Genomic DNA, 22,951 nt, shown 5'->3' on the forward strand with positions numbered 1-22,951 from the left:
GCCCCCCCGAACTCTGCCCTTGGCTTGAGACAGAATTTTAATGGAGTATGTTTTTCCATGGGTAATCCTCGGTACTGATAATCCATGAGTACTCAGGAAAAATTGTCTTGCATGTTTGTAACTGTACAGCTCTCGTTGTTGTTTAACTCAGGCAAATCTTATGCAAATTTTAATCTTTGCTGAATATGTAACATCACACCCCCAAATGTCTCCAAGAGGAGTAGCAGAGTTAAAAATATAAACTCTGTAGGACATGTTTATTAAAAATATTCTACATGAAAATGCATGGTATTCTTACCAAATGCTGTAGTTAGAATGAAATAGACTGTTTTACCACTCCGTTGTTGAGGTCTGAGGAGAGCATATTGGCATGGACCTGACACAGTTTTACTTTCCTTGAGCTGATTACATGATAGTTTCCTTTTTATTGACAAATTTTGTTACCAGATTGGGATAATATTAGCATACTTTATCTTACTGGCTGTGATCCAATGCTTTTGAGGGGAGTTAAATTTAGAGAAATTCAGTTTAATCTGTTTTTCTTTCCTTATTATCCATTTCTAGCAGCCTGATAAATTTTTGTGATCAGTGACTAAGTGTCTCTTGCTGTTATAATGACAGTCATCTGTTTGCTTAGATTGCCATGTCGTCCCAACAGCGATTAAGAAACATTAGATAGAAGTTATAAAACCTTGTCTTAAGAATATTGGCCAATTAACCAAAATATGAACTGTATTCAGGAGTGAAAGAATGGAAGAGGGTCAAGGGGAAAAGTTAGCAATATTCTTTAGACCTATGGCCCAATCTTAAATTTGTAAGCTATCTGTTGTTTTTGATGGAGAAAATAAAGTACAAGTTATTTACAACATCTCAGATCCAATATTTTGGGAGCCTCTGTGGGGGTGAGGCTTGAAAAAGAGGTACCATTCAGACCGTCTATAACAGAACTCATAAATGTACATCTATAGTTACCTGTATCACTACAGATAGATGCAACGTCAGAAAAGAATTGGGGCTAAACAGACACAGAGATTTTTAGGGGAAGTAAACTTGTGTTATAAAAACATACTTTGCTTACTGTTGGTATCTAACTGTATCCATAAGGGTTAAAGATAACTCTGGGTTAACACATAACATTTCTCCACCTACAAAGTAAACTTTATGTAGAATACAGCAATATATTTGCTCATAGAAGGAATGACCTCAAATATTTTTTAAAAAGCTTTGAATAAAAATGTTATACAACTAAGAGAAGGGTAAGTAGAGAAAATAAACGTCAACAGTAATAGCTGCTGTATTGGCCCAAATGGTTGTCATCTTAGCTGAATGTTATGTTTCAGTGTGCTGTAGTAGACTTATAGGTAGCTTTCAGTTTTAATAATTCAGTATTTACTATTTACTAAGACACAGTGAACTTCTCTTGTGACCCTGACTACCGTGAAATGCATCATCTTACCGATGCACATTTTGAAGTTTCACTGTGGTGCGTTTCACCTTTCTTCAGATCTCTTGAAAACAAGCTAGTGCCTAGACAGCCTTCAGCCATGGCAGCACACTTGTATTTTCTTTGTATACCAAAAAAACTTCGCAACAATGGGATGTATCCTTTGCACTCAGAATTACGAAATGCTCTAAGGAGGCAATAGACTTTAGTTAAAAGTGCTTTGTAGAGAAGGTTAAATAGAAGGAAGAGTCTCTGACTCTTTAGGCAGGAGAGAGCGAGCTTCAAATGGGCTGGTGTATTATACCCTCTGTCATGAGTTGGGAAGAGACAAACAAAGAGCTGGAAGGGGAACCGCTGGGTCGGGCAGATTCTGTCTGGGGAAGCTGTGCAAGTGTTTTAAGCTGTGTTCAACTGTTTTTCTTCCAACAGACTTTGGGAACTATCACTGCAGTGCCCATTAAGGTTCCTCAGGTCAGCTCCTTGCAGAGGTTGGCAGGACAAGGACCAGCAGTGCTACCTCAGGTACAAAATACAGTTCCGAAGGGGGTTTTGTGTCATTTTGCATGTATTCTACTCTGTTCTTGTCTGGTGCCCAGGCCTAGGTAGGTCAGCACTCTCATTTTGCTGAATAAAGACTCACCTTCAGTGAGTTGAACAGCAGAGTTGTGATTTTCTCCAATTCACAGAAAAAAAAAAAAAAAAAGGTAAATCAGTTTTCTTCTGGGAGCATACTGTTAACACAATGAAAAGCTATAAAAAATCTTGTAGATTCATTGTGGAAGAACGAAGTACATATGGTCATACGGTGAAATGTAAATTTATGCTTTATAAGATGAATCACGAATCACAGAAGTGAAAATCTGCAATTCTGTAATTTAAAAAAGTGGTGGTATTATTAACCTTTCTGTTCAAGATTTAGCCTCACATATTCTTTTACTAACTTGCTTGCCTTATCCCTGTCTATCCCAGTATAGAGTTTTGGCCCAACTAACCCAGATGCCAGATTAAGGCAAGATTGGCTAGGTAGGAGTGAAAGAAGAGTTACACTCACAGATTTTTAAAATCTTCTCAAACTGTGTTTTCTTCTCTGAATATCTATCACTGTTGCCCTAACCATACACTTTATTCCCCATTTCAACCTTCTTTCTCAGAATTTTTATATGTCATTTTCAATAAGCGTTTTGCTGCAGTTCTCTGGTTTGCTTTTCAGATTCATGATTATTAAGTATATAAATATATTTCTCCCTGTGTGACCCTTAGAGCTCTATTTCTCATATGTGAACACTTTTCTGGCATTGAAGTCAATCTTGGATCTTCCTATTGTTCCTTTACTTTTTTCCTAATACTTTCTTAGTGGCAGAATCTAGTAGAAGATCTGTGAGCTAAATCTGCCTGGAGGAAGGAGTATTTCCAAGATAAAGTTCTTAAATTCTCTCTTTAAATTGCATTTTGTGGAAGGCAAAGTTGTGAACATAAAAGAAGGTTATAGTTTTCTTATCAAGTTGAATACTTTGCTTTTCAGTTGTTCTTACAGCATAATAACACATTGATTTCTGCCATTTTGGGGTGTCAAAGATGAGCAGATTGCTCCTGAAAATAGATTAGGTTCAAGAGCAGCTGGAAGACCTGTAACAGGGTCTTAAATTATTGTTAAGGTTATGTTTCAGCACTGATGATGGCATTGCAAATGCTGTGCACACTTAGCGAAACATCAGTGTTCTATACTTTTGTTAAGTAGAGAAATTTTTATTCAGTGTTAGATTCAATTTTGAAGAATTGGAAAAAGTGGAGGAAGCTGATTTCCTCAACTTTTTGAAAAGAACACATATCCTTTCTGTCTTGTTCAGCTCATGGCAATATTTTTGTTTGTATTTCACTTTGTTTCACTCCTTTCCTAGCACAGCCTTCAATTTCACACCTATTTTTGCAATCATACTTAATACTAATGAAACACCAACCCCTCCTCAGCAGCCCTAAGCCGTAGTTCACTATATTTTCTATGTTGTCTAGATAGCATGGGAAATAACCACATAGCAATCTCATTTCTGTCAAAACTAAAAATGAAGTAGGCAGCTGTGTGTAAGACCACATTATCAGAGGTATGTCTTATGTTCTGAGTTTTTTCTGGCTTTTTCACAGGCCAATACCTCCTTGTTCAGTGACAGCCTGCCCCATTTACAGGCTGTGTTCTCCTTTGCAGTTCATCATGGTCTGTATGTTCCTCTCCCACTCAAAGCTTACAGAGAAGTTTAAAATTTTCATATTGTTTCCTAGTGAGGAACTCCCTCCACCTGTCAGAGCTTTCTGCTTGATGTCTTAAGAGGGATCAAGTTTTCATCTACAAGTGGAAAGTTTGACTTCTAACTAAATAGTCAAATGTCTTCAAAATATGTTCAATGTAGCCATAAGTCAGAGTGATGTAACGCTGTCATTCCCCAGATATAGCTGGACACAGGTGATCTGGGAGGCCACTGTCAGTGAGCTGCAGCACTGTATCACTGTGAAAACTCTCCTTTGTAATAACTGTAGGTGAGTGCATAATCATCTCTGGCAAATTTTGAGGGTCGATAGGAATCTGTGGTCCAGGAGAACTGGAAACTTCAGAGGGAAATATAAAAATGCCAGGAAGCAAGCCATGTAATACCATGAAGGTATTATGGTAAAGAACATCTCTCTTCTCCCTCATAGCTCTGAGAAAACAAGTACCAAATTAAAAATTATTTTGGAAATTATGGGGTGTATAGTATCTTCCAGTAGGAGCTGGAAAATGTGGAGAATTAAATCCTATCACAGTCCATTCCTCTCAGCTGTTATGCATCAGACTTGGCTACAGAGCAGGCTGGCTACTAACCTCCTTTTGTTCCCCCTGGGTGACAGGCACGGCTCCTGTACCTTGCTCAGAGCTGATGGCACCATCCTACCATTCTAGGGCTGACTTTCTGAGGGGCAGCCGTGCCATCGTCTCCTGAGCATACTAACAGACAGAGTCCAACTGAGTTTGCCATCTGCTAAAACCTTTACTTTGGGTTCCCATGTTGCAGTAAATTAAAGGGACAGCTTTTTCAAAGCAAAACAATATTCATCACTCCTCTACCAAGAAGTCCATAGTATTTCGCACAAAGAGTGAAAACAGTACAATGTCCGTACCCGTGCACGTTAGCTATAACTGAATCTTGTTCTGCAAGGTATTGCACCTTCCCCGACCTCCATCTCTGTGAAGTCTAGCTTTAACAGTGAGTTGTGTAGAGCCCTGATAGCAATGAAACCATGGCAGCAAAGGCTTCAATAAGCCCGCCAGCATGCCTGCCTATTTACTCAAGCAGCTAAGTCTAGGTCTAGTTTGTGCAAGTGCAGTGACAGGCACAGTAGCAATCACCTAAGCTGGCTTAATCTTGTCTGTATGTGCTGCCTCTCTTCTTGTCTCTGGAGGAGTGGAAGGCCTGGATGGATCCCTTTTGGGATCCCTGCCATGTTAGGAGCCTACTTGTCTTCGAGTTGCCCTCTGGAAGTGACTTCACTCTTGGCCAGACAGATTACACTTCTCTTTCAGGTGCATGTAGATAAATGGGATTAATCCAGGTCAGTGTCTACGTTCTTGACAGCACACCCATTGCTACCTGACATTTCTCCTTGTGGCCAGTCTCATTTAGATGTAGGCATGAGAGGCATAAACATTGCCAGGCTGGCTGGAAAGAAATAGGGGACTCCTCCATTTAAGGGCCCCTCATCACATCTAAAGGAGTGTTATATTTTTGATGCTTTGATTCTCCTCATCTAGACAGCTTCTTTTGATTTACCTCTATGCAGCCAAACAGGAAAATATCACATGAGTAAACTGAGGCACTTAACAATACTTATGTAAAACAATACATACAGCTTTCTCGTTTTGCCCATTGGTACAGATACTTGTCATTTGTTTTGTTCATTTGAATGGGTTTATGATATGACCCCCTGGGAGCTCTTCCATATGGGGAATGAAGTTTCAAAATCTGCACATTCACAAATGGCAGCAAAATCCCATCACTTAGTGCAGAACTGCTATTAAATGGTGAGCAAACAAACATTAATTACAAGTTCATTGCACAATACAAACAATATTTCTTTAGGCATTCATTATTTGCCAAAATAAGCTTCTTTGGCAGATCTTTTTTCTTTTTTTAATTTTTTTTTTTTTACAGAATGTGAAGTTATTTTTGCTTTCATCAAATAAATAAAATTTCTGCTATGAGCTGTGATGTTTGGGAAGTTAATTCCAGATAGTCTTTCTCTTCTTACTTTGGCCTTTGAAGTTTCCAGCTGGGTGAGATGTTTTGAAACTGTAGACTCTCCACTGCACTCTGACAAGCAAATCCTGGAGGTCCTCTGCTCAAGCACATGGGCAATGCACTCTCTTACTCTTGAGCTGTTCCTCTGCTTTATGACACCCATCAACTGCAAGGAGGAGGTGGCTGTATGTCACATTGGGGCTCCAGTTTGCAGCTGCAGAGCAGACGGTCTATTTTGAACTAGTTTACACAAAAATTTAAGTCACACTGTAGTCACCTGAAGGCATGTGGGAAATCTTATTTTCTATTCTTCAAATGGAAGATTTTAAATGAAAAGTTGAAGGTATTAAAATAAACCTCCCATTTTGTTGTCAGTAAATTGGGCCCAATCCAATTCTCGTTCAAATTAATGGAGAGACTGTGATGATTTGAATAGCGGTTAAATCAGATTATAATGCTATTTCCCTGACCTATTTTTGCAGTCCTGCTTGAAGGCAGGGCTTGGGATGGCTTTGCTCATGACACTGCTGATTAGGGTAGAGCAGAGAGCCACGTGGCAGATGCCTGCAGTGGAGCTATCATGCACATTAGTGGTGAAAAGAAACAGGTATACTCAACCGCTTTAGATGAAACGTGTGTTTTTCAGTTGACTCTAGCCAATTCTGCTGTCAAGTGCTGCTTAATTTTTATCTTTTGTTGTGATTTTAACATGCCTAATTCAGGAGGGCCTGAATTCGATCACTGGGCTGCAGGCTGCTTTGGGACAGGGGCTGTTTTGTTACTGTGTGTTTCTTCATCACTGGGTACTGTGTGAGCCCAGCCAGAGACTGTGGTCTCTAGATGTTCCCAAAACTTAAAATGCACATTCTCATTTTTAAAATTTCTTGTCATAGTTCTCATGAGCGCAGTTCCACTGATAGCTGCTACTTCTCTTCACATGTGTACCAAAACCAACCACTACTCCTGGCTTCCCTGGTGAGAGGGCTTCTGGAAGGTTTCTTGAAAGGAAAATAACTCCTGTAGACAGAACCCAAGTTGTGGGATGCCACTGTAGGAGAAACGTGTTAACAGATTGGTCTGTGGCAAAACCTCTCTCTGTTTGCATCATAAGTAAAAAAAAAAAAACAACCGTTATTGTTAAGTGTAATGTGTTGAGACTGTGCATAACCATTAGAAAGTGGAAAAATATTACGAAATGCAAGTCAGCCTTTTGTGAAACTAGAAAAGAAGCTAGCAGATACACTTATTTGTATAAAAAGTTAGACAGGATTGTGTAACGGAGAGACAAGAGCACTTCATTGTTTGTTTGAGTAAGGAATAATTGAATTGCGTAAAGTTGTTATTACAATATCAGAGGAGAAAAGGACTGTAATCCCCTAAGGGATGTCACGCACCTTTCTGGTTTATAATCCTCAGTGCTTCCAGGGGGACGTGTTGGAATGCTAGTGGAGGAGAAGAAAGATAATCTAATTCAAAGTAACTGAATCAGAGTGGTATATAACCGAGCTAAGGGTTTTGCAACCGTATTTAATATTCATTGACTGTATGCGTGCAGAAAACAGAAACAAAATTGCTTTTTCAAAGGAAAGGTTTGCAGAGGCCTGACTGAAAATGGAGCCCTTAATACATATAGTTGTTAATCTGTTTTATTCTATATAAGCTTTTATACTGTGCTTGTCACTGTATTTGAAGACCTTCCGGTAATGTGTTAAGCACAAAGATTAACATCTGTTGTAAGCTATTTCTTTTCTCATCCTTGCCCTTTGGGAAGAAGCACGTGCAGCTGAGAGTTCTGGTTAGGGTTACTTCTTACCAGTTTGCTCATTTTTAATAGGCTTGCTACTATTAATTGTGTGCCACTATATGTTTCTGTCAGAGGAGTATAACATAAAAAATGTTAATTGTAGAAAATGATGAGGTTTGTGCCCTTAATTCATAGAGAAGAAGGTTGAGATGCCTGCCTATATAAGCATCAGCCTTGCTGTAAAGACTCCCTGCCCCAGGGACACGTGGCCACCTTGGCCTCTCATACTAACTCTTTACAGGTAGAGCTTTGAAGATTGGGATGAAAACAGGGTACTTTATTGAAAAGTCGGTGGGCATATCAGTTACACACTAGAGGATAGGTTTGATAGGTAGCTTGTGTTGCTGAGAGAGTCACGGGCTTGTTGGAGCATCTGGAGAGCTCCATGGTATGTATTTGACGCGGCTGTAGTGCAGCCAAGACAGATGAAGGTATGACGAAGGTGGTGTGGTAAGAACTGTTCTTTGTGGATGGTGGTGTGCCAGGGGTTGGCAGAGACAAGAAATCTGGCCTTTTGCAGTACAGGCAAAGATGAACGCCTATGGTGTATCAAGGGGCGCTACACCCAGATGCAAATTTTCCAAAGTACCTCCCTCTGTTACCTCTGCCTTTCAGAGTTTCAGTGTCATTTTTCTGTTCTTAATGAGAGAACTGATCCAAGGTGGTGGGGAGGGAGAAGCAGAACTGGCTGTTACTGATGCTGAAGACCTTCAGATCCAATCAGTGTCATGAACATTTTGAAAAGGACCACCGTGGAAGTCAAATCTCCATGACGGTCTGCACGTAGAAGCCTAAAGTGTCCATACAACCCCCAGGAAAGATTCAAGCCATTTTAACACCTGACATGGTACCTTTTTCCCAAGTGAAAACTCTTACGATTCTCCACATCAAATGCTGCTTTGCAGAGTATCAGGAAGATGGGAAGAAACGTCCCCTCTCTCCACTGATCCCATTTGCATCCATGTGAATGATGTGGCTTCAGATCCATGTCTGGCTGGGATCTGGACTGTGCTGTGTCTCTGAGCCTCAGTGCCAGTTGTACAAGCTTGCAGTAGGCCTCTGGCCGAGGGACAGGTGGATAGGAAGGTTTTCTCTGTCTGCAGTACCTCATCTCCTGATGTCTGAGCCTTTTGTGTGCTCCCGTCTTGCTCAGGCTGTCAGCAGACAGAAACGATTTTTGTCATTATTTTTATTATTATTTTCTCTTTCAAGTTTTTTGATTTTAGCTAGTAAATGAGTTGAGGCTTCTCAAATCATCATAATGTGCCATTATTGTTGTCTAGAAGCAGGAAAAGCTTGCAGAGCGATGGACAGTATGAAGCAGTGACATCCATGGTCTTTAAAGTGACACCAGGGTTTGAGTCCAGTGAATGCCCAGCTGCTCGCCTATGAAAGTATACAGATAGGAGGAAAGCAGACAGATGTTCACTCGTTTGTGCCTAAAGGCTTCATGGACACTTTATATTTAAATTGAAGTAAGTTAATCATAGATGAGTATCTGTGAGAGAAGCAAGCTGATTTGTAATGCTGAAAAGAGTAGAAATGGAAGTAAGTTATTGACTGGTGTGTGTAATCACAGTCTAGCTTTTGTATTTCTATTGTAATCCTAAACAATAAGGATTAAATTCTTTCCTCAGAGGCACATAGGTAACTGCATATTCAAGGACAGAATCATTGTGCAGAAGGAAAAAAAGCAGAAATCCTTGTCAACTTTAACCCCTACTTGTTATTTTTTGCAATAACTTTGGTTTTAATTTGCTGGTTTAACGGTAGTTTTCCCCTTTGCAAATGGAAAAGGGCCACGTAATGAATCATCAGCTCAATAGCAGCAATGCCAAACCAGAAAATACAGGCAGTATAGCTGAGGAAAAAGATGTACATTTCATTAGCAGAAGTCAGTCAAGTTCCTGTGAAAATACAGTTTTGTGTTCAAAACACTGCTAACATTTTTAATAAAGAACTCCCACCTGACTGCCTTATGCCAACATCCACAAAAAGCAGAGCCAGTGAATTCCCACACAAACATCCCTCTCTGCAAAACTTCCATTTCTGTAGTATCAAGCAAAGCTGAAGGAGAAGAAAAACTAAATGAAATAGTTTTGTCTTCTTAAAAATTGCACAGGGGTTATATTATCTGCATGTCACCTTTACACTAAAGTTGGCTATCCATGACTAACAAATTGAAATACCAGGGCACAGTAATTATACAGTCCAGTGGAAAACGTCTGATATAGTGCACGTAGTTTGAATATGTGTGAAAATACAACAGAATGATTCTTGGGTTGCATGGCATGTCAAATGAGAGGCTAGGGTTTGTTTCGAGGTGCTGGTTGCAGTTCTGGCCTTACTGAAGTCTGTTCAACTTTGGTGTTGGTTTCAGTCAGATTAAGGTTTCTTCCCTGGGCCTCACTGTCCAGAGCAGCGGGATTGGAAACGTGGGCTGGAGAAGTTGCTTGGGTTTTGCCTGGCATTTCATATCATTCTTCTGTGGCTTCCCGGGCCAATGTGCCAGGTAGATGCTAAGGAGAGGCTTACGTTGTACGTGAACATAGGATGCACTGAACTGGGTCATCTTGCCTGGGATTTCCTTATGATACACGCTGAAGAGTAACTTCTTTTTTGTGTAGCCCCATCAAGGGGAGGGAAGAAAAGTGTATATGGATCTATAGTCACGTGTGGTTTTAAATCTTCCCCCTGTGGAAAGAAAGTAAACTGTGTTTATTTTGACTGTGGTCTCAGACCAGGCTGAAGATAACAGGAGCTTATCAGGAAAGGAACCAAAAATCAACCAAGCGGGAAACACTTCTATTCAGGTCAGTTGGGCAACCTGGATTTTAGGGTGTGTCACTCCTGTAAAGTTACGCAGATCCTTTTCTTTTGCATAATTTTTTATTGATTAAAAAAAGAAGAGGAGGGGAGTCAGTCCTCAGCTGGCATAAATAGACACAGCTTTACTGAAGTCAGTGTGCATCTGTTCGTTCTGGTGAAGGATATAATTACCCCATATTGCACTCATTTTACCAGCCATTGCTAATGTTTTCTGTGTGATCCTCTAAAGCTTTTCAAGAATGAAAGCTCTGTCTGCTGCTCCCAGCACTTTGCCTCTGTGACATATGAATTGTGCCAAATCCATTTTGAGTTTTTGTTTTTAAGCTCTGAGTACAAGGGTGAAGTGAAAATAAAGTGTGAATAATGGTCTTTCTCTCAAAGGCAATGTGATACTGCGTTGAGCTGAAAAATTTACTCTCATACAGATCGGCCCTGCCAGTATGAAGGGCTGATTGATGCTGAGCACGATCCAGCTGATATCTGATATTGGGGAGGGGGAGGGCTCTTCAGTGTTGCTGACAAAGCTGTAGCAAGATCCAGGGCCAGGGACTGGAAGATGAAGTTAGGCAAATTCAACCTCACAATAAAATGCCAGTCTTGTCATAATAAAATGTTAGAACAGTTTGTTGGGGCTCGTGATGAATTCATTGTTAAGAACTCTTTAGTATTTTCTTTTAAAATCAGTCTTCAGTTTCTGGGAGAAATTCTATGGCCAGTCTGTGAGCTGGAGGATCGTGGTGATCCCTTTTGATTTGCAATTGAAGTGCATTTGTTAACTTCCCTTCTTCACTAGGCCGTAAGGAGAACACATTTACCAGAATTACCCTTAACAATTCTCATAGCACCTGCAAATCTGCACAGAGATAACTGTTCTAATTAAATCCTGTCCTTTAGGACTACATAGAATTGCCCACAGAGATAGGAGGAATTGTGTGCTTTCCTTTCCTTCCCCTCCTTTTCCCCCATACTTGTTTGGGTTGGATCTTAAGGGCTTATTTTGTAAGAGTTTTTTTCTTTTACCTTCTTTTTCTTTACTGCAGCATGGGAGCAGCTCACCTGATGGGATGTAGCTCAGGAAATAGATTGCCCATGATCACAGTTGCCTTTGTCAATGGTGACACACATCAGGCTCTCCCACCTCCACCACTCAGCAGTTCGTTCACCTCTGCGATATTCAACAATTTGTGGTCCTCAGAGCTGGAATGATGTTTTGGAGTAATGGAAGCCTTTGGGCTTCGTAGAGGGACATCTGGATGGTGCTTAATGATATGGGATATACAAGGAGTCATATTAGTCACGGGAGCTGATTCCCTCCTGATGTGAAACTTTAAAATATATGAAATTAGAGGTTGCTGAACAAAAGAGCACTCTGCACATCTCGCAGGATTGGGCTCCCTATTATTTCCCTGTCTGAAAAGCAAACAGCCCCCATCTAGTGAATTCTCAGGTCTGGGAGTATCTTCTTGAAGAGTGTGCTCACCTGCAGGCTATTTGAGCAGTACCAGGGGTGTCTGAACATTGCCGCCTAAAATCAAATGTTTCTGTTATTGCGCGTATTGAGGAGACTCAAGAACGACACAGGTTTGTGAAATCATTATGTTCAAGAAGAAGCTCTCTCTTCTCCTGCGTTTAGAGCCCTGGTAGTATCACATTCTGTTTTGACAGCTGTCAGAAGTTAAATGGAAGATAGTTGGGGAGAGGAGGGTTGAGATACAGGAGAATTGTTATTTGCAGCGCTCGCCAGCAGTTGCAGTTTTCACTTGGTAGCATACATGCTGTCTGTTGTTCTTTCTCTTTACTTCTCCTTTGGTAAACTTTTGCACCTTTTATTTCTGTGGCTCTTGTAGTGGGTGCCATCCAACCTGTGCTACTTGCAGTAGAAAACGTCTTTTTGATACCTTGCATGTTAAATGCAGTCCGTGCCCTGCCCTAGTTTTTCTCCAGCTCTTCTTTGGTGGCTGTCAACTCCCAAACTTCTGCTAGCGCCACTGTCCTCCTTTCATCTCCCAAATTTAAGCTACACTTTTGCCATGAGGAAAAGGAATTTACGCTAGCTCTTTCCTTAATTTTTTTTTCTTCCCAGCTGACACCATTTATTCTCGCAGATTACTGTAGCAGTTTGGTTTTTAATGTGAAACTCTGCTAAAGGTCTTTCACTTAGCTGTTTATTAAGTGCTTACCCTCGTGTTTATATTCAGGGGGGGAACGGTTCATAGGTGTTAGAGCACAAGGGGCTTCTCTGCTAGCTTTCTGGTTTGGATTCATCCGTGCGGGCTGTAGAAATAAACATTATTTTAACTTTTACTTATTTTAGCTTTAACTCAGGAGCACCTGAAACTTCTTCTGCAGTCAACCTTTTTTATTATTCCATAACTGCATATAAATATACTCTCACAACGTTAGGTGCACTTGCCAGGGCATTGGCAGCGGGCTGGCCTGCGCAGACGGCTATACCTCCTTTGTATCACACGGTGGCAGAAAATGCCCGGCACATGGTCTTGTGCTGGCCCAGTTCGGGAAACCTTCATCAGGTATTTCAGTACGCAGGGCTTTATAGAGAATATGTTACTTTGGGAAATTAAATCTGTTTAATTGTCTGCGCAGGAAGAGCTTGTTTTATAGCAAGGTAATACGCATTCATCCACAACTTGCTGAATGTGTATTAATGGTGTGCATAGAATTCATTGAGATATTACATCTGACAGTCAATATACGTATGTAATGGTGTAGAAAAGATAATCATATAGTTGGAATATATATAGGCATTTAGCTTTAATTAGGCTTGTGAATAAATATAAAATTGCAATTACGAGTGACAGATACAGTAGAGCCTGGTAGACTACGCGACAGTTTTTGGCTAGAAAAACTCCTGAGCTGATTGTTTGTCAGACTTGATTTTTTCTAAAGATCTCAGTGACTGTTCTATTGAATCTTTGATCTGAACTACTCCTTATTCTCTCTCTCCCTTTCTCTGTATATATGTGCTTATCTGTATGTTTACAGTATTTCTGTTGGTAACAGATGTTATATTAATTTACAAGAAAATTATTTTGTTTTAAGAAGAGATGGTAAAATTTAAATGTTAGCCAAACAACTAAGAGTTAAATTTGGATTTTTTTAGCCATGGTAATACATTTTAACTGTATTTTGCCAAACTTCTCAGACTTTCTTTGCTGAATAATGATACTATTTCTGTGAATGTGTCTCTGAGCACATGAGCATGAGCAATTTGTTAAAGGCTGGCATATGAGAGACTTATGTAAGATATAACCTAGGAGGGAAAGGATATTATTATGAAAATATAAAAGTAGATATTACAAGGTCTGCTTGTATAACTGACTCTGATACAGACATGAACAAGTTCCTTTAAGTATCATGTCTCCTGATGCACTGAGGTGTTGTTTATGTTAGAAGCCTTACTTTTGCAGAATCCCTGGACCAAGATGGATTTAAACCAATCCTCTGTGCACTACATTTGAAATAAGACCATTAACTAATTATGGATATGAAACTAATTATAGACTCCTCTCTTAAGCAACTTGGCCAGGGTGTTTGTCTGGTATCTTAGCTGAATAAATCAAATAATCATTACATAAAGTGATTGGATGGAGGAAAAAGAGCAAAACCCCCTTCAGTTACTGTCAGTGTATCTTGAATATGGTTAATCATAGTTTAGCACAGTTTTGCATCATTTCACAGTGGGTCTGTGAGGCCTTCCCGTGTTACCCCGAAGTTGTGAGCTGAACACAGCACCTTCCCAGCTTTGTCACAAATCTGCTGCAGGACCTGGGGCAAACCCTCCTCTTTGCTCTTCTTTGGTTGTTTACTCTCTCGCTTCCCATCTACCTTGGTTACTGACAGTTTATCCACTCCCGAGCAGGACTGTGCCTCTAATACACGTTTGCACTGCTCGTAGGTATTCGGATCCTATCGGCAATTGAGGGCCGAGTTATCAAAACACGAAGAGCTCGCAATACGCGTGTTGCTTCGCTTAATATTCGCTGCGGGGACAAACGGGTATGGCTTCTCCTTGACGCGATAGAGGATGATGGCCAGCCTTGAGAGATGATTTTCTGCACATCAGTAAATCCCTGCGTTTTCATTAAATTGCTTACTTAGGCTCAAGATTGAAGTCGGCATTATTGGAAGGGCTCCTGTCGACTGCAGAGCAGTGACACGGGCAGCTGTTTCCCATGTCTGTCTGTTACAACTTGTCATTTTGTTTCACAGTATGGAAGGTGCGAGAAGTGACAGGACTAAATAAGCACAGAGGGAACCGACTGTTTTATCTAGCTGTGTTAACGAATAAGCTAGGAGTGAAGTTAACTTCATGTGAAGCAGTTTTAAATTATTTATTTTCAATCCTGGAATGTCCTTAACGCGTTGTTAAGGCAGAGCCATGTTGACAGGGTGATGTTAATTACCCCACTGGAAACACATCACATGAGCTGAAAACAATTGTTTGCAGCTATGATTCGTGGCTCTGGGTAAAGCCGCAGCCTTTGCAAATCATGGCAGTTTCCCCCTCCATCCATGGAAGTTCCTTCTGCATCCACCTGCAGCTGCAGACTAGCTCTTTACTTGCAGCAACAAAATATGAAGTTCGATGGTTGTGTGTTCCTTTTCTTCCCCGTGCTTTTTTTTATTGGTGAGCTGAGTGATTGCGTGATTGATCTCCTCTCCATTGCACATGGCACACCTTAAAAATGTGAGGATCTTCATTCGCTGATCCACCAGTATAAATGCACATGCTTACTGTTCCTGTAAATGCTTTCCCACAACTCCCTTAATGATTCAGTTCCCACTCCTTAATTCATAGCAAGTGTGTGTTCAGAACAGGAAATTATTGCGTCTGGGGTTTCCATTCTTTGCAAAGGCTGTGGCTTAAACATCCCTACTGAGAACTTGATGTGACTTCAGTACCATTTGTATGGATGTGTGCTAATAAAAGTGAGGAATTGACTTTTTCCTCCCTTCTTGTTGAGCATTGCAATGAGTTAAGGACTCCAAAACGACCCAACTGAGGAGCACTGGGGATATATCTACAAGTAAATGAATGGCTGGCTACTTCAAGTTGCTACATTATGTTTCATGGTTAATGCAACTGTTCCATGGTTAATGCAACTAGAGATTCTACTGGGAGAGCGCATGTGTGCAGTGTTTGTTTGTTACGGTGTGAGGCTGTGCCTAGTAACGTCTAGCTCTCTGTTTGTAGGTTAGGCCAAAGACCCTGATTCCAGACAGCCTCCCTATCTCCCCGTGCAGAGACCAACCTTCCAAGCAGCCTCCTACCTTCCAGAAGGCAACCGTAGTCAGCATCAAAAACCCCAGCCCTGCCCTCCCGACTGCCAATAACACCGTCAGCCATGTACAGACGCCTAACAGCCAGTCACAAAGTGTCACCGAGTCTACAGCTATTTCATCACCTTTGAGCAGTGCAGGTGTGGCGTACGCCATCATTTCCACCTCCCCCAACAATGCAACTCCTATCAGCACCAGCGCGACTGTCTCTGTGGTCAACGATAGCATTAAAGTGCAACCACTCCTCATTAGTGCCGACAGCAAGGTAGGTTCTGCTTTTCCCGGCATGTTTTTTTTTGGTTATCAAACACAGGAATTACATTGCAGACATCAGCAGAATATTCCCCTGGGAGTGCACAGCCCTGTGCAGAGTGGTGTCAGTGGTTCCTTTTGAAGGAAACAATCAGAAAGCAGTGGGAAAATTCTTAAGGGGCACATGGCTGCTAGTAGACATTTATCTGTGTACAAGCATATTTTTTAGTGGGAACAAAATGCATCATTATGTAGCCTGACATTAATGGGACCATATGATCTTCCATTTCCTTAAACCAGTCCTCACTAATAATATCCCTGAATCCTACGCAGGCTCAAATTTCCGCTGACTCCCTCTTCAATTATACAATGATACTAGTTATATTGACTGACCCCAGGGGAGTATATCAAATAATCAGGCATTCCCTTCAACACTTTCAGGGGAAGACCAAATGAAATGAGAGTTCAGGGTTTCAAAACTGATCAGCAGGTGAAGCAGTAGGAAAAAATCAAGTTATGAATTACTTGTTTCCTCTTTGTACTGCTTTTCAGCTTTGAAATGCGAGAGCTTCACCACTCTTATACCAGAAACAGATTCAATAAAGGCTGCCAATGTACCCAGCAGACATTCGCTGTAATTTGCTACTGGGGTCCTGCTACTTTGGGTCTTGTTGGCAGCACAGGTTCTCAGACAGTGCTAAAAAAGAATACAGGATGTAGGATGGCTTTTGAGGTAAATAAAAGCGGGCATCTCTTCCCCACTTCTCGAACATAGTTTGTTTTTCTATTACTTAAACTGGCTGCTGGTTAAGAAAACTGTCTCTTTTTATGCTCTTGAATCTTCCAGAGTGGCTGAGTTGAGATAAAGTGTCTAAAAATTAAATAGCATTGATTGAAATTTAGCAATGAAATAGATGGAAAAGGCCCAGCATTCAAATCCAATAACCTTCATCAAGAAGATGAGCTTGGAAAGGTCTTCCATAGTCCTTCATGGAACTTTGATTATGGCTATAAAGTCACATGTGCAGTTCTGTGGTCAGCAATTGTCCTTCATTCCTTTTAATTTGATAGCTTCTGGGGTAATGCTATCTACACTGTGTAAATCTTCATGTGGTAATTCAAATACGAGCAGCTAGATACACTAATATACATGCACATATAACAGATCTGTGTAGCAATTCCTATATGTTCTAAAACAGAATTAATTTGAATTACGAACACATATAGTTTATTTTATTTATGGAAAACTGGACATCCACTGCTCATAACACATAAATGCTGAGGACTGAACTCTCATCTCTGATCTCTGATCTCATATAGCTGTATGAGTAGTACTGAGGAGTATCTTCCTTCCCATTCCCATGTATTTGCTCTGAAACAACACTAGTATGACTGAGATCAAATTGTAGTTTTGAATGTGTAGTAATCCCATCTCTTCTACCTGTATGCAAAATAAAATCAAAGGAAAGACCTTAAAATCACTGACAACACAAGTGCTAAAGCTAGGCTGCTGAGTCAGCTTCGGAAGTCCTCTAAATAGAAAGTGTCCTAGTTTTCAGAGGCACTGATGAAATGGCTCCCTTAGGCCGCAGTAAGTTTATAATGCACCGATAAAAATTAATTTTTAGAAACTTAAGTATGGATTTAGAAGCCTAACCTAAGTATCCATTTTTTTTATATTTTTGTCTTATGACTTGCATTTGTTGTCTGTAAGGGTATCAAGTAACCCTTCAAAGAAGAATCAAAGGTTTCAGGCAGAAAAATCCAGTTTCATATACTGAATTCTCTTATTTGTACATTGTCTTTTAGGTTATCATTATTCAGCCTCAAGTCCAAACCCAGACAGAAAGTAAAGTGGAGACAAAGAAACCTCCTGAAGAGTCAGCTCAGGGACCCCCTGCTACCAAAAAGAAAAAGGAGGAAAATCCAGAGGTGACCTTTTTTCTTTTTTTTTTTTAATAAGTGAGCTACAGTATGGTTAAGTTATGGGGACCAATTCTAAACGTTTTTCTGTGTGCATACATAATTACTGCATTTGTGCCCATGGTTCTGCCAGCTGTTCATCTCTCTACCTAACCACTGCTATCGGGATGATTTCCTCGCCAGTGAGGTGCTCTGACAAATTTGGTTGGCATCATTCAAACCTTCCAGTGTCACAGAATATAAGAATAGTAAGTCCCATAATAATCTAGGCAGCTTGTGTGGGTATAGCTGTATGTCTTGTGAAAGAGGTATAAAAGCGTAAGATATTTTCTTTTATGTTATCAAATATATAACATTGGGTTTACAGGCTGCGTTTGAGGTTGAATTAACATTTCTTTTGTAAGCTGAGCTTTTACATCTTCTTTGTAATGAATCTTGCAATTTTTATATTGTATGTAACAATACAGTTTGTTGCATTTGCTTTGTACCTGTCTTCCCACATGTACACAGATTCTGGTCTGAAATACATTAAAATCCTTCAAATTGAGTAAGACAGTAGAAAACAGGTTATAAGATTAAATCCCATTTGTGAACTATATTTGCAATGTGAAAAATAGAAATGAGAAGTCCTTGTAGAAATGGAGTATGTCTTTCACAGGTATTTCAGTTTTTGACTAGGTGTATTTGCATTAGATTGTGTGTACTTCTGAGGCAATTTGAGAAGTTATACAAACTGAATCTACTTCTATTGTGGAAATGCTCAGCTCATGCAATCTTAACCTTACTAGTCCAATAAATGTGCAGCACAAAAGCATCCTTGGAGCTGTAGGTTTAAGGGCATTATTTAAGGGCAAATTTATAATGTTACTTGAGGCATGTGGATGGTCATTTGTTTTACAATTTTTAAGGATAAACAGTGGCTTTTAGCGAGAATATCACAGCTTTATGCAAAAGCTCTGCAGAACTACACTTTGGAAACCTCCCAAGTTTAAAATCTGACCCTCATATGAATCTTCATTGTCACTGAATGGTGGGACTGTAGGGTCCTGTTTTGTTTATGGAGGTATTTCCAAAAGATTATTTATTGTGTAGAGCCTTATGGGCAGAAGGAAACAGAATGCTAGAAAAAACATCCATTTTTCTTTGCCCGTAACTTATCCCCACGGACAGAATATTGAGCAAAAATCTTCTAGAGAGTTGCAGGAAGAGACCATGGGACTGGGCATGCTTTTTGGTATAGCATTCATAAATTTAATGAACTCTTCATTAAATTGCTAACTAAAATATCCTGACTACCTTTTTTGTAACCAAGAACATTGTTCCTACTGTATATACCAGAGGTCTCGGTAAGCACAATTTTCTGGGTAGGATGCTGAAGCTGTGCCCATAAGTATGACTTCTTTTCGTAGATTTGTTTCACGGCTGTAAATATGTAGGTCTAGAGTTAATTTCTTTTGTTCTTTGAAAGTAAACTTTAGTTGATTATCATGTATTTATGCAATTAGCGTAATTAGAACTAACAGCATAATTAGTGTAAATACATGTAATGACATAAATAGAACATATAATTACAAAATGAAATGGTCTTGTAAAAATCTTTGTTTTGCTTCATGAAAAGACATACGGCGCATTTCTAAAAGCACTCATGGCTTTTAAACAGATGATTAAATTTAAGGCAAAGAGTAACAAAGATGCTATGATATTTTTAAAAGAAAATAAGCACTCTAAGCACTTCTTTCCACACAACTCCAATGGCTCTGCATAAATGTTAGTCGTGACAGACTGGGATTTAAGAAGTTAAATTGAAAATTTAAAAAATAAATAAACCAGAAATCACCAGACTTATCAGTAGCCAGGAATCCCACATGCAGTTACTGAGCGTACCTGAACGAACAGAAAAGACTGAGGATAATTACTGTCTTTCGTTCCTGGCTCAGTCATTCTGCTGGGAAAGTGTGAAGCTGATCCTGGACACAGCCCCCTGCAATACCTGTGCCTTTTGCATAAGATGAAGATTTCTCCTTTCCCAAGTATGTCATCATTAGCCTAAAGCAAACTTCTTTGCGTCCGCTGCCTTGTAGCCAGGACACCTGGGTGCCTGGCTGTGGAGTGGCTTTCCCAGAAGTGGGATGGAGGGTCTTGGCCGCCCAGGGTGTCCTGGGTCCAGTGGTCAGAGCCCTCTCCCGGGATATGAGCCCTGAGGGCTCAGTGCCCACGGGGCTGAGGAGGGTCTGGAGGAGTGAGCCACCCCCTCCCTGCCGTCAGCGGGGCTGTGCTGGGAACGGAGCCTGTCTAGTGATGGGTCTTCTCCCACCAGAATGACTTCTGCGAAGAAATGAAGGAATTATGCAAGGGAGATGCTCCTCTGGGGAGCGTGTGCCCAGGGGGTTGGGGCTTTTTTTTTTTGATTTTCATTTTTTTCCTTAAAAGTACCTGAGTTCAGCACAGAAAGAAACAGAATTCTGCCTAAAACTTTCTGCTTCTAAAAAATTTTATATTCATAAAATTTCACAACTCTGGCAACATTTTCCAGGACATTCTAGCAGTTTTTTATTTAAAAGAAAAAATACTGCCATAAATGCTGGTTATTTACCTCACAGTGGCTTTTATCCCACCTAAGAAGGACAAGAGAGACACATTGCAATTGTGAACCAAATGCTAGTGTTAGGCCTGGATTGAAAATCTGGAGAAACTCAAACCTCAGTTTTGTAGATTCCTGCACAGAGGAAGGAGAAACAATAACTGTGGTATTTGAAAGGAAAGCACTGCAGTGGAAGTAGTATTTTGAGTTGAATCCAACGAGCTACATGAGTGTGAAATAGCAAAACCCATAAAAACAAATATACTGTTAATATAATATGCTTGTTAAAAAGAATACAGCTTCTACTGGGATTTTTAAAATATAAACCATCTTTCAAATATCTATGAAATAGATTTTTGTTTAATAGTGAGGTAACTATCAAGTCCATTTATGAAGGCTCTTCATACGTTAAGCAAGTGTGCTGTCATTACATTTAGTTAGATATGTGTTCAAATAATTTTAGTATGAAGAGAGGAAATTGTTTAGCAAGCATTCCAGCACTCAAATAATTTTAGCTTAGATGTCAGAAAATGTATGCTCCCCCAGCAGTTTAATCTTCAGGTAATATAGGCATTCTGCACTCCATTGGGAAAATACAATCACATGTTAACCATCCCAGGTTTCTGATTCTATACCTAAATGTTGTTATTACTTCTGCTCAGAGCGTGGAGAGGTATCCTGCCACAAAGTTACTTTTTGGTGGGGGGTGAGGTAAAGCTTGTAATTCTACTCAATTGACTAATTTTCTTCTCAGATCTGCACAGTAGATCTTGGATCAAATATTCATCTTTCCCTTCAGGTGCAGAGCCGCCACTGTGTCTAGCTGGTCTTTTAGACACATAAGAAGTGTATGTTATTGAAATCCAGATCTGACATGCAAATGAACACATGTGCTTGTCATTACCACAGTTACGGAAGGCAGAAATGTGGCATGAATATATCTAAATTGCCAGTGATGAGATCGACATCACCATTTTTTAATATATAGGGAGAATTACGTACTAGGAGATCGTGGAAAGAAAATATTCCAGTCTTACAATGTTGTTACTTCACCTGTTTGACAGAGATATTTTGACATATGTAAGAGGGATATAGGTGTCCAAACCTGACCCTCAGGTTTTGAAGAACCCACCCCATAGCTAGATCTTTTCATCTACAAAATGAGGATGTGCTTGCTTTCACAATTTTACTGTGTGAAAGTCGGAATTGCAAAGGAAAGGTGACTTACTAGTTGATTTCATCCTGAACTAAAATGAAAAGTTTTTTCACAAAACTTTACAATGAAGAGGCTTTTCACAAAACAAGAAGGTCAAATTAATTTTGACTTGGAAGTGTTGAACCGTGTTCTCCTGACACTTCTTTGATTGAAACAGAATATTTTGACCTTCTCCCGCTTAAACACTGTAATTTAGTTTGACCTAAATCTGCACATTTTATTTTGGGTGAGTATAATAATTGCATCATCTTACAGATTTTGGATGCTTTATCACAGTTGGACTGTGGGCTTTACTTGCTTGGATTTCCTAATAGCTTGGGATTCGTAGTCAGATTGTCTCTCCTGTGGAATAGCACCTCATGAAAATGCCACTTGGGTAATATGATCCAACAAAGTTGTTCAGCACAGCAGAAAGAGGAGGAGATTCCCCCTCAGTACCGCACATGTGACTCAAAACCAAGGAGTTCAGTTCAGTTTGGGCTTGGAACAACATAGCAGAATTTCATTTTTCCATCAAAAAGATAGAATAAAAGCATCAGCAAAACTTTTTCTGCAAGGAAAAAATTCCCAAGGAAAAATCACTGACAGAAAATTTAGAATCTGCTCTAGTACTTGCCCTCTTACTCCATTGGCACGTTTTGAAGATTTGTTAGTGTGAAGATGTGTTTTGTGCATATATAGCGTACAAGAGTTCTGAGTAATATTTTAGATCAGATTCCTCACTGCAGAGTGAGTTCACCAGTGCCAGTAGGAGATGTTTGTTCACTCCTCATTGAGGGAAAATATTGGATGAGTCTACTTCTTCATAATTCATGCACATGATATTCTTTCTGTAACTTGGGAAGAGAAATTTCTGAAAGATTTTTGGGAGAGAGGACTTTCAGTGTGCTTCAGATGTCTTGTTTAGTGTTGTAAAGTTCAGTGGAAGTTTATCATATCTTGTTTTACTTCATACATCTTGGTCATATCCAATTAAAGCAGTGCCATGTCCAGATAGTAATAATAATACACAGTTACTTCTCTAAAGAGTGGAGTAACAAAGCAGCTAGCAATATGAAATTGAATTGATTGAATTGACTGAATTTTGATCATGCCATATAAAATCAGTAGTCATACAGCATTGGCTTCATTAGTTTCTGAACTGCTAAAGTTCATATAGTCATACAAGTAGGACGTGACTGACCAGGCATATCTGAAGCAAATCTTCAGTTAAAGTTTTTCATATTACTATGCATTCAAATAAGATACCTTTCTAAAAGACCTTTACCGGGTTTATTCTATCAATGCTAGATTTATTTATTTATTTACTTCTACCATGATTGTGGTAGTAGAAAAT

At 39.8% G+C, this 22,951-nt stretch overlaps 1 protein-coding gene across 1 annotated transcript in view; it reads left to right on the forward strand.

Moving 5' to 3' along the window:
• Positions 1-1,873: 1,873 nt before the first annotated feature.
• PHF21B (PHD finger protein 21B) overlaps positions 1,874-22,951 on the forward strand; it is a gene marked incomplete at its 5' end in the record, with an annotated part of 39,970 nt that continues 18,892 nt past the window's right edge. The window contains 3 exons of the mRNA XM_009706607.1: positions 1,874-1,966; positions 15,558-15,908; positions 17,705-17,827. Of these exons, the coding sequence (XP_009704909.1) occupies positions 1,874-1,966; positions 15,558-15,908; positions 17,705-17,827 (567 nt within the window). The remainder of the gene's footprint in view (positions 1,967-15,557; positions 15,909-17,704; positions 17,828-22,951) is intronic.

Source organism: Cariama cristata, unplaced genomic scaffold (assembly GCF_000690535.1).
Source record: "Cariama cristata isolate BGI_N322 unplaced genomic scaffold, ASM69053v1 scaffold17598, whole genome shotgun sequence".
NCBI lineage: Eukaryota > Metazoa > Chordata > Aves > Cariamiformes > Cariamidae > Cariama > Cariama cristata.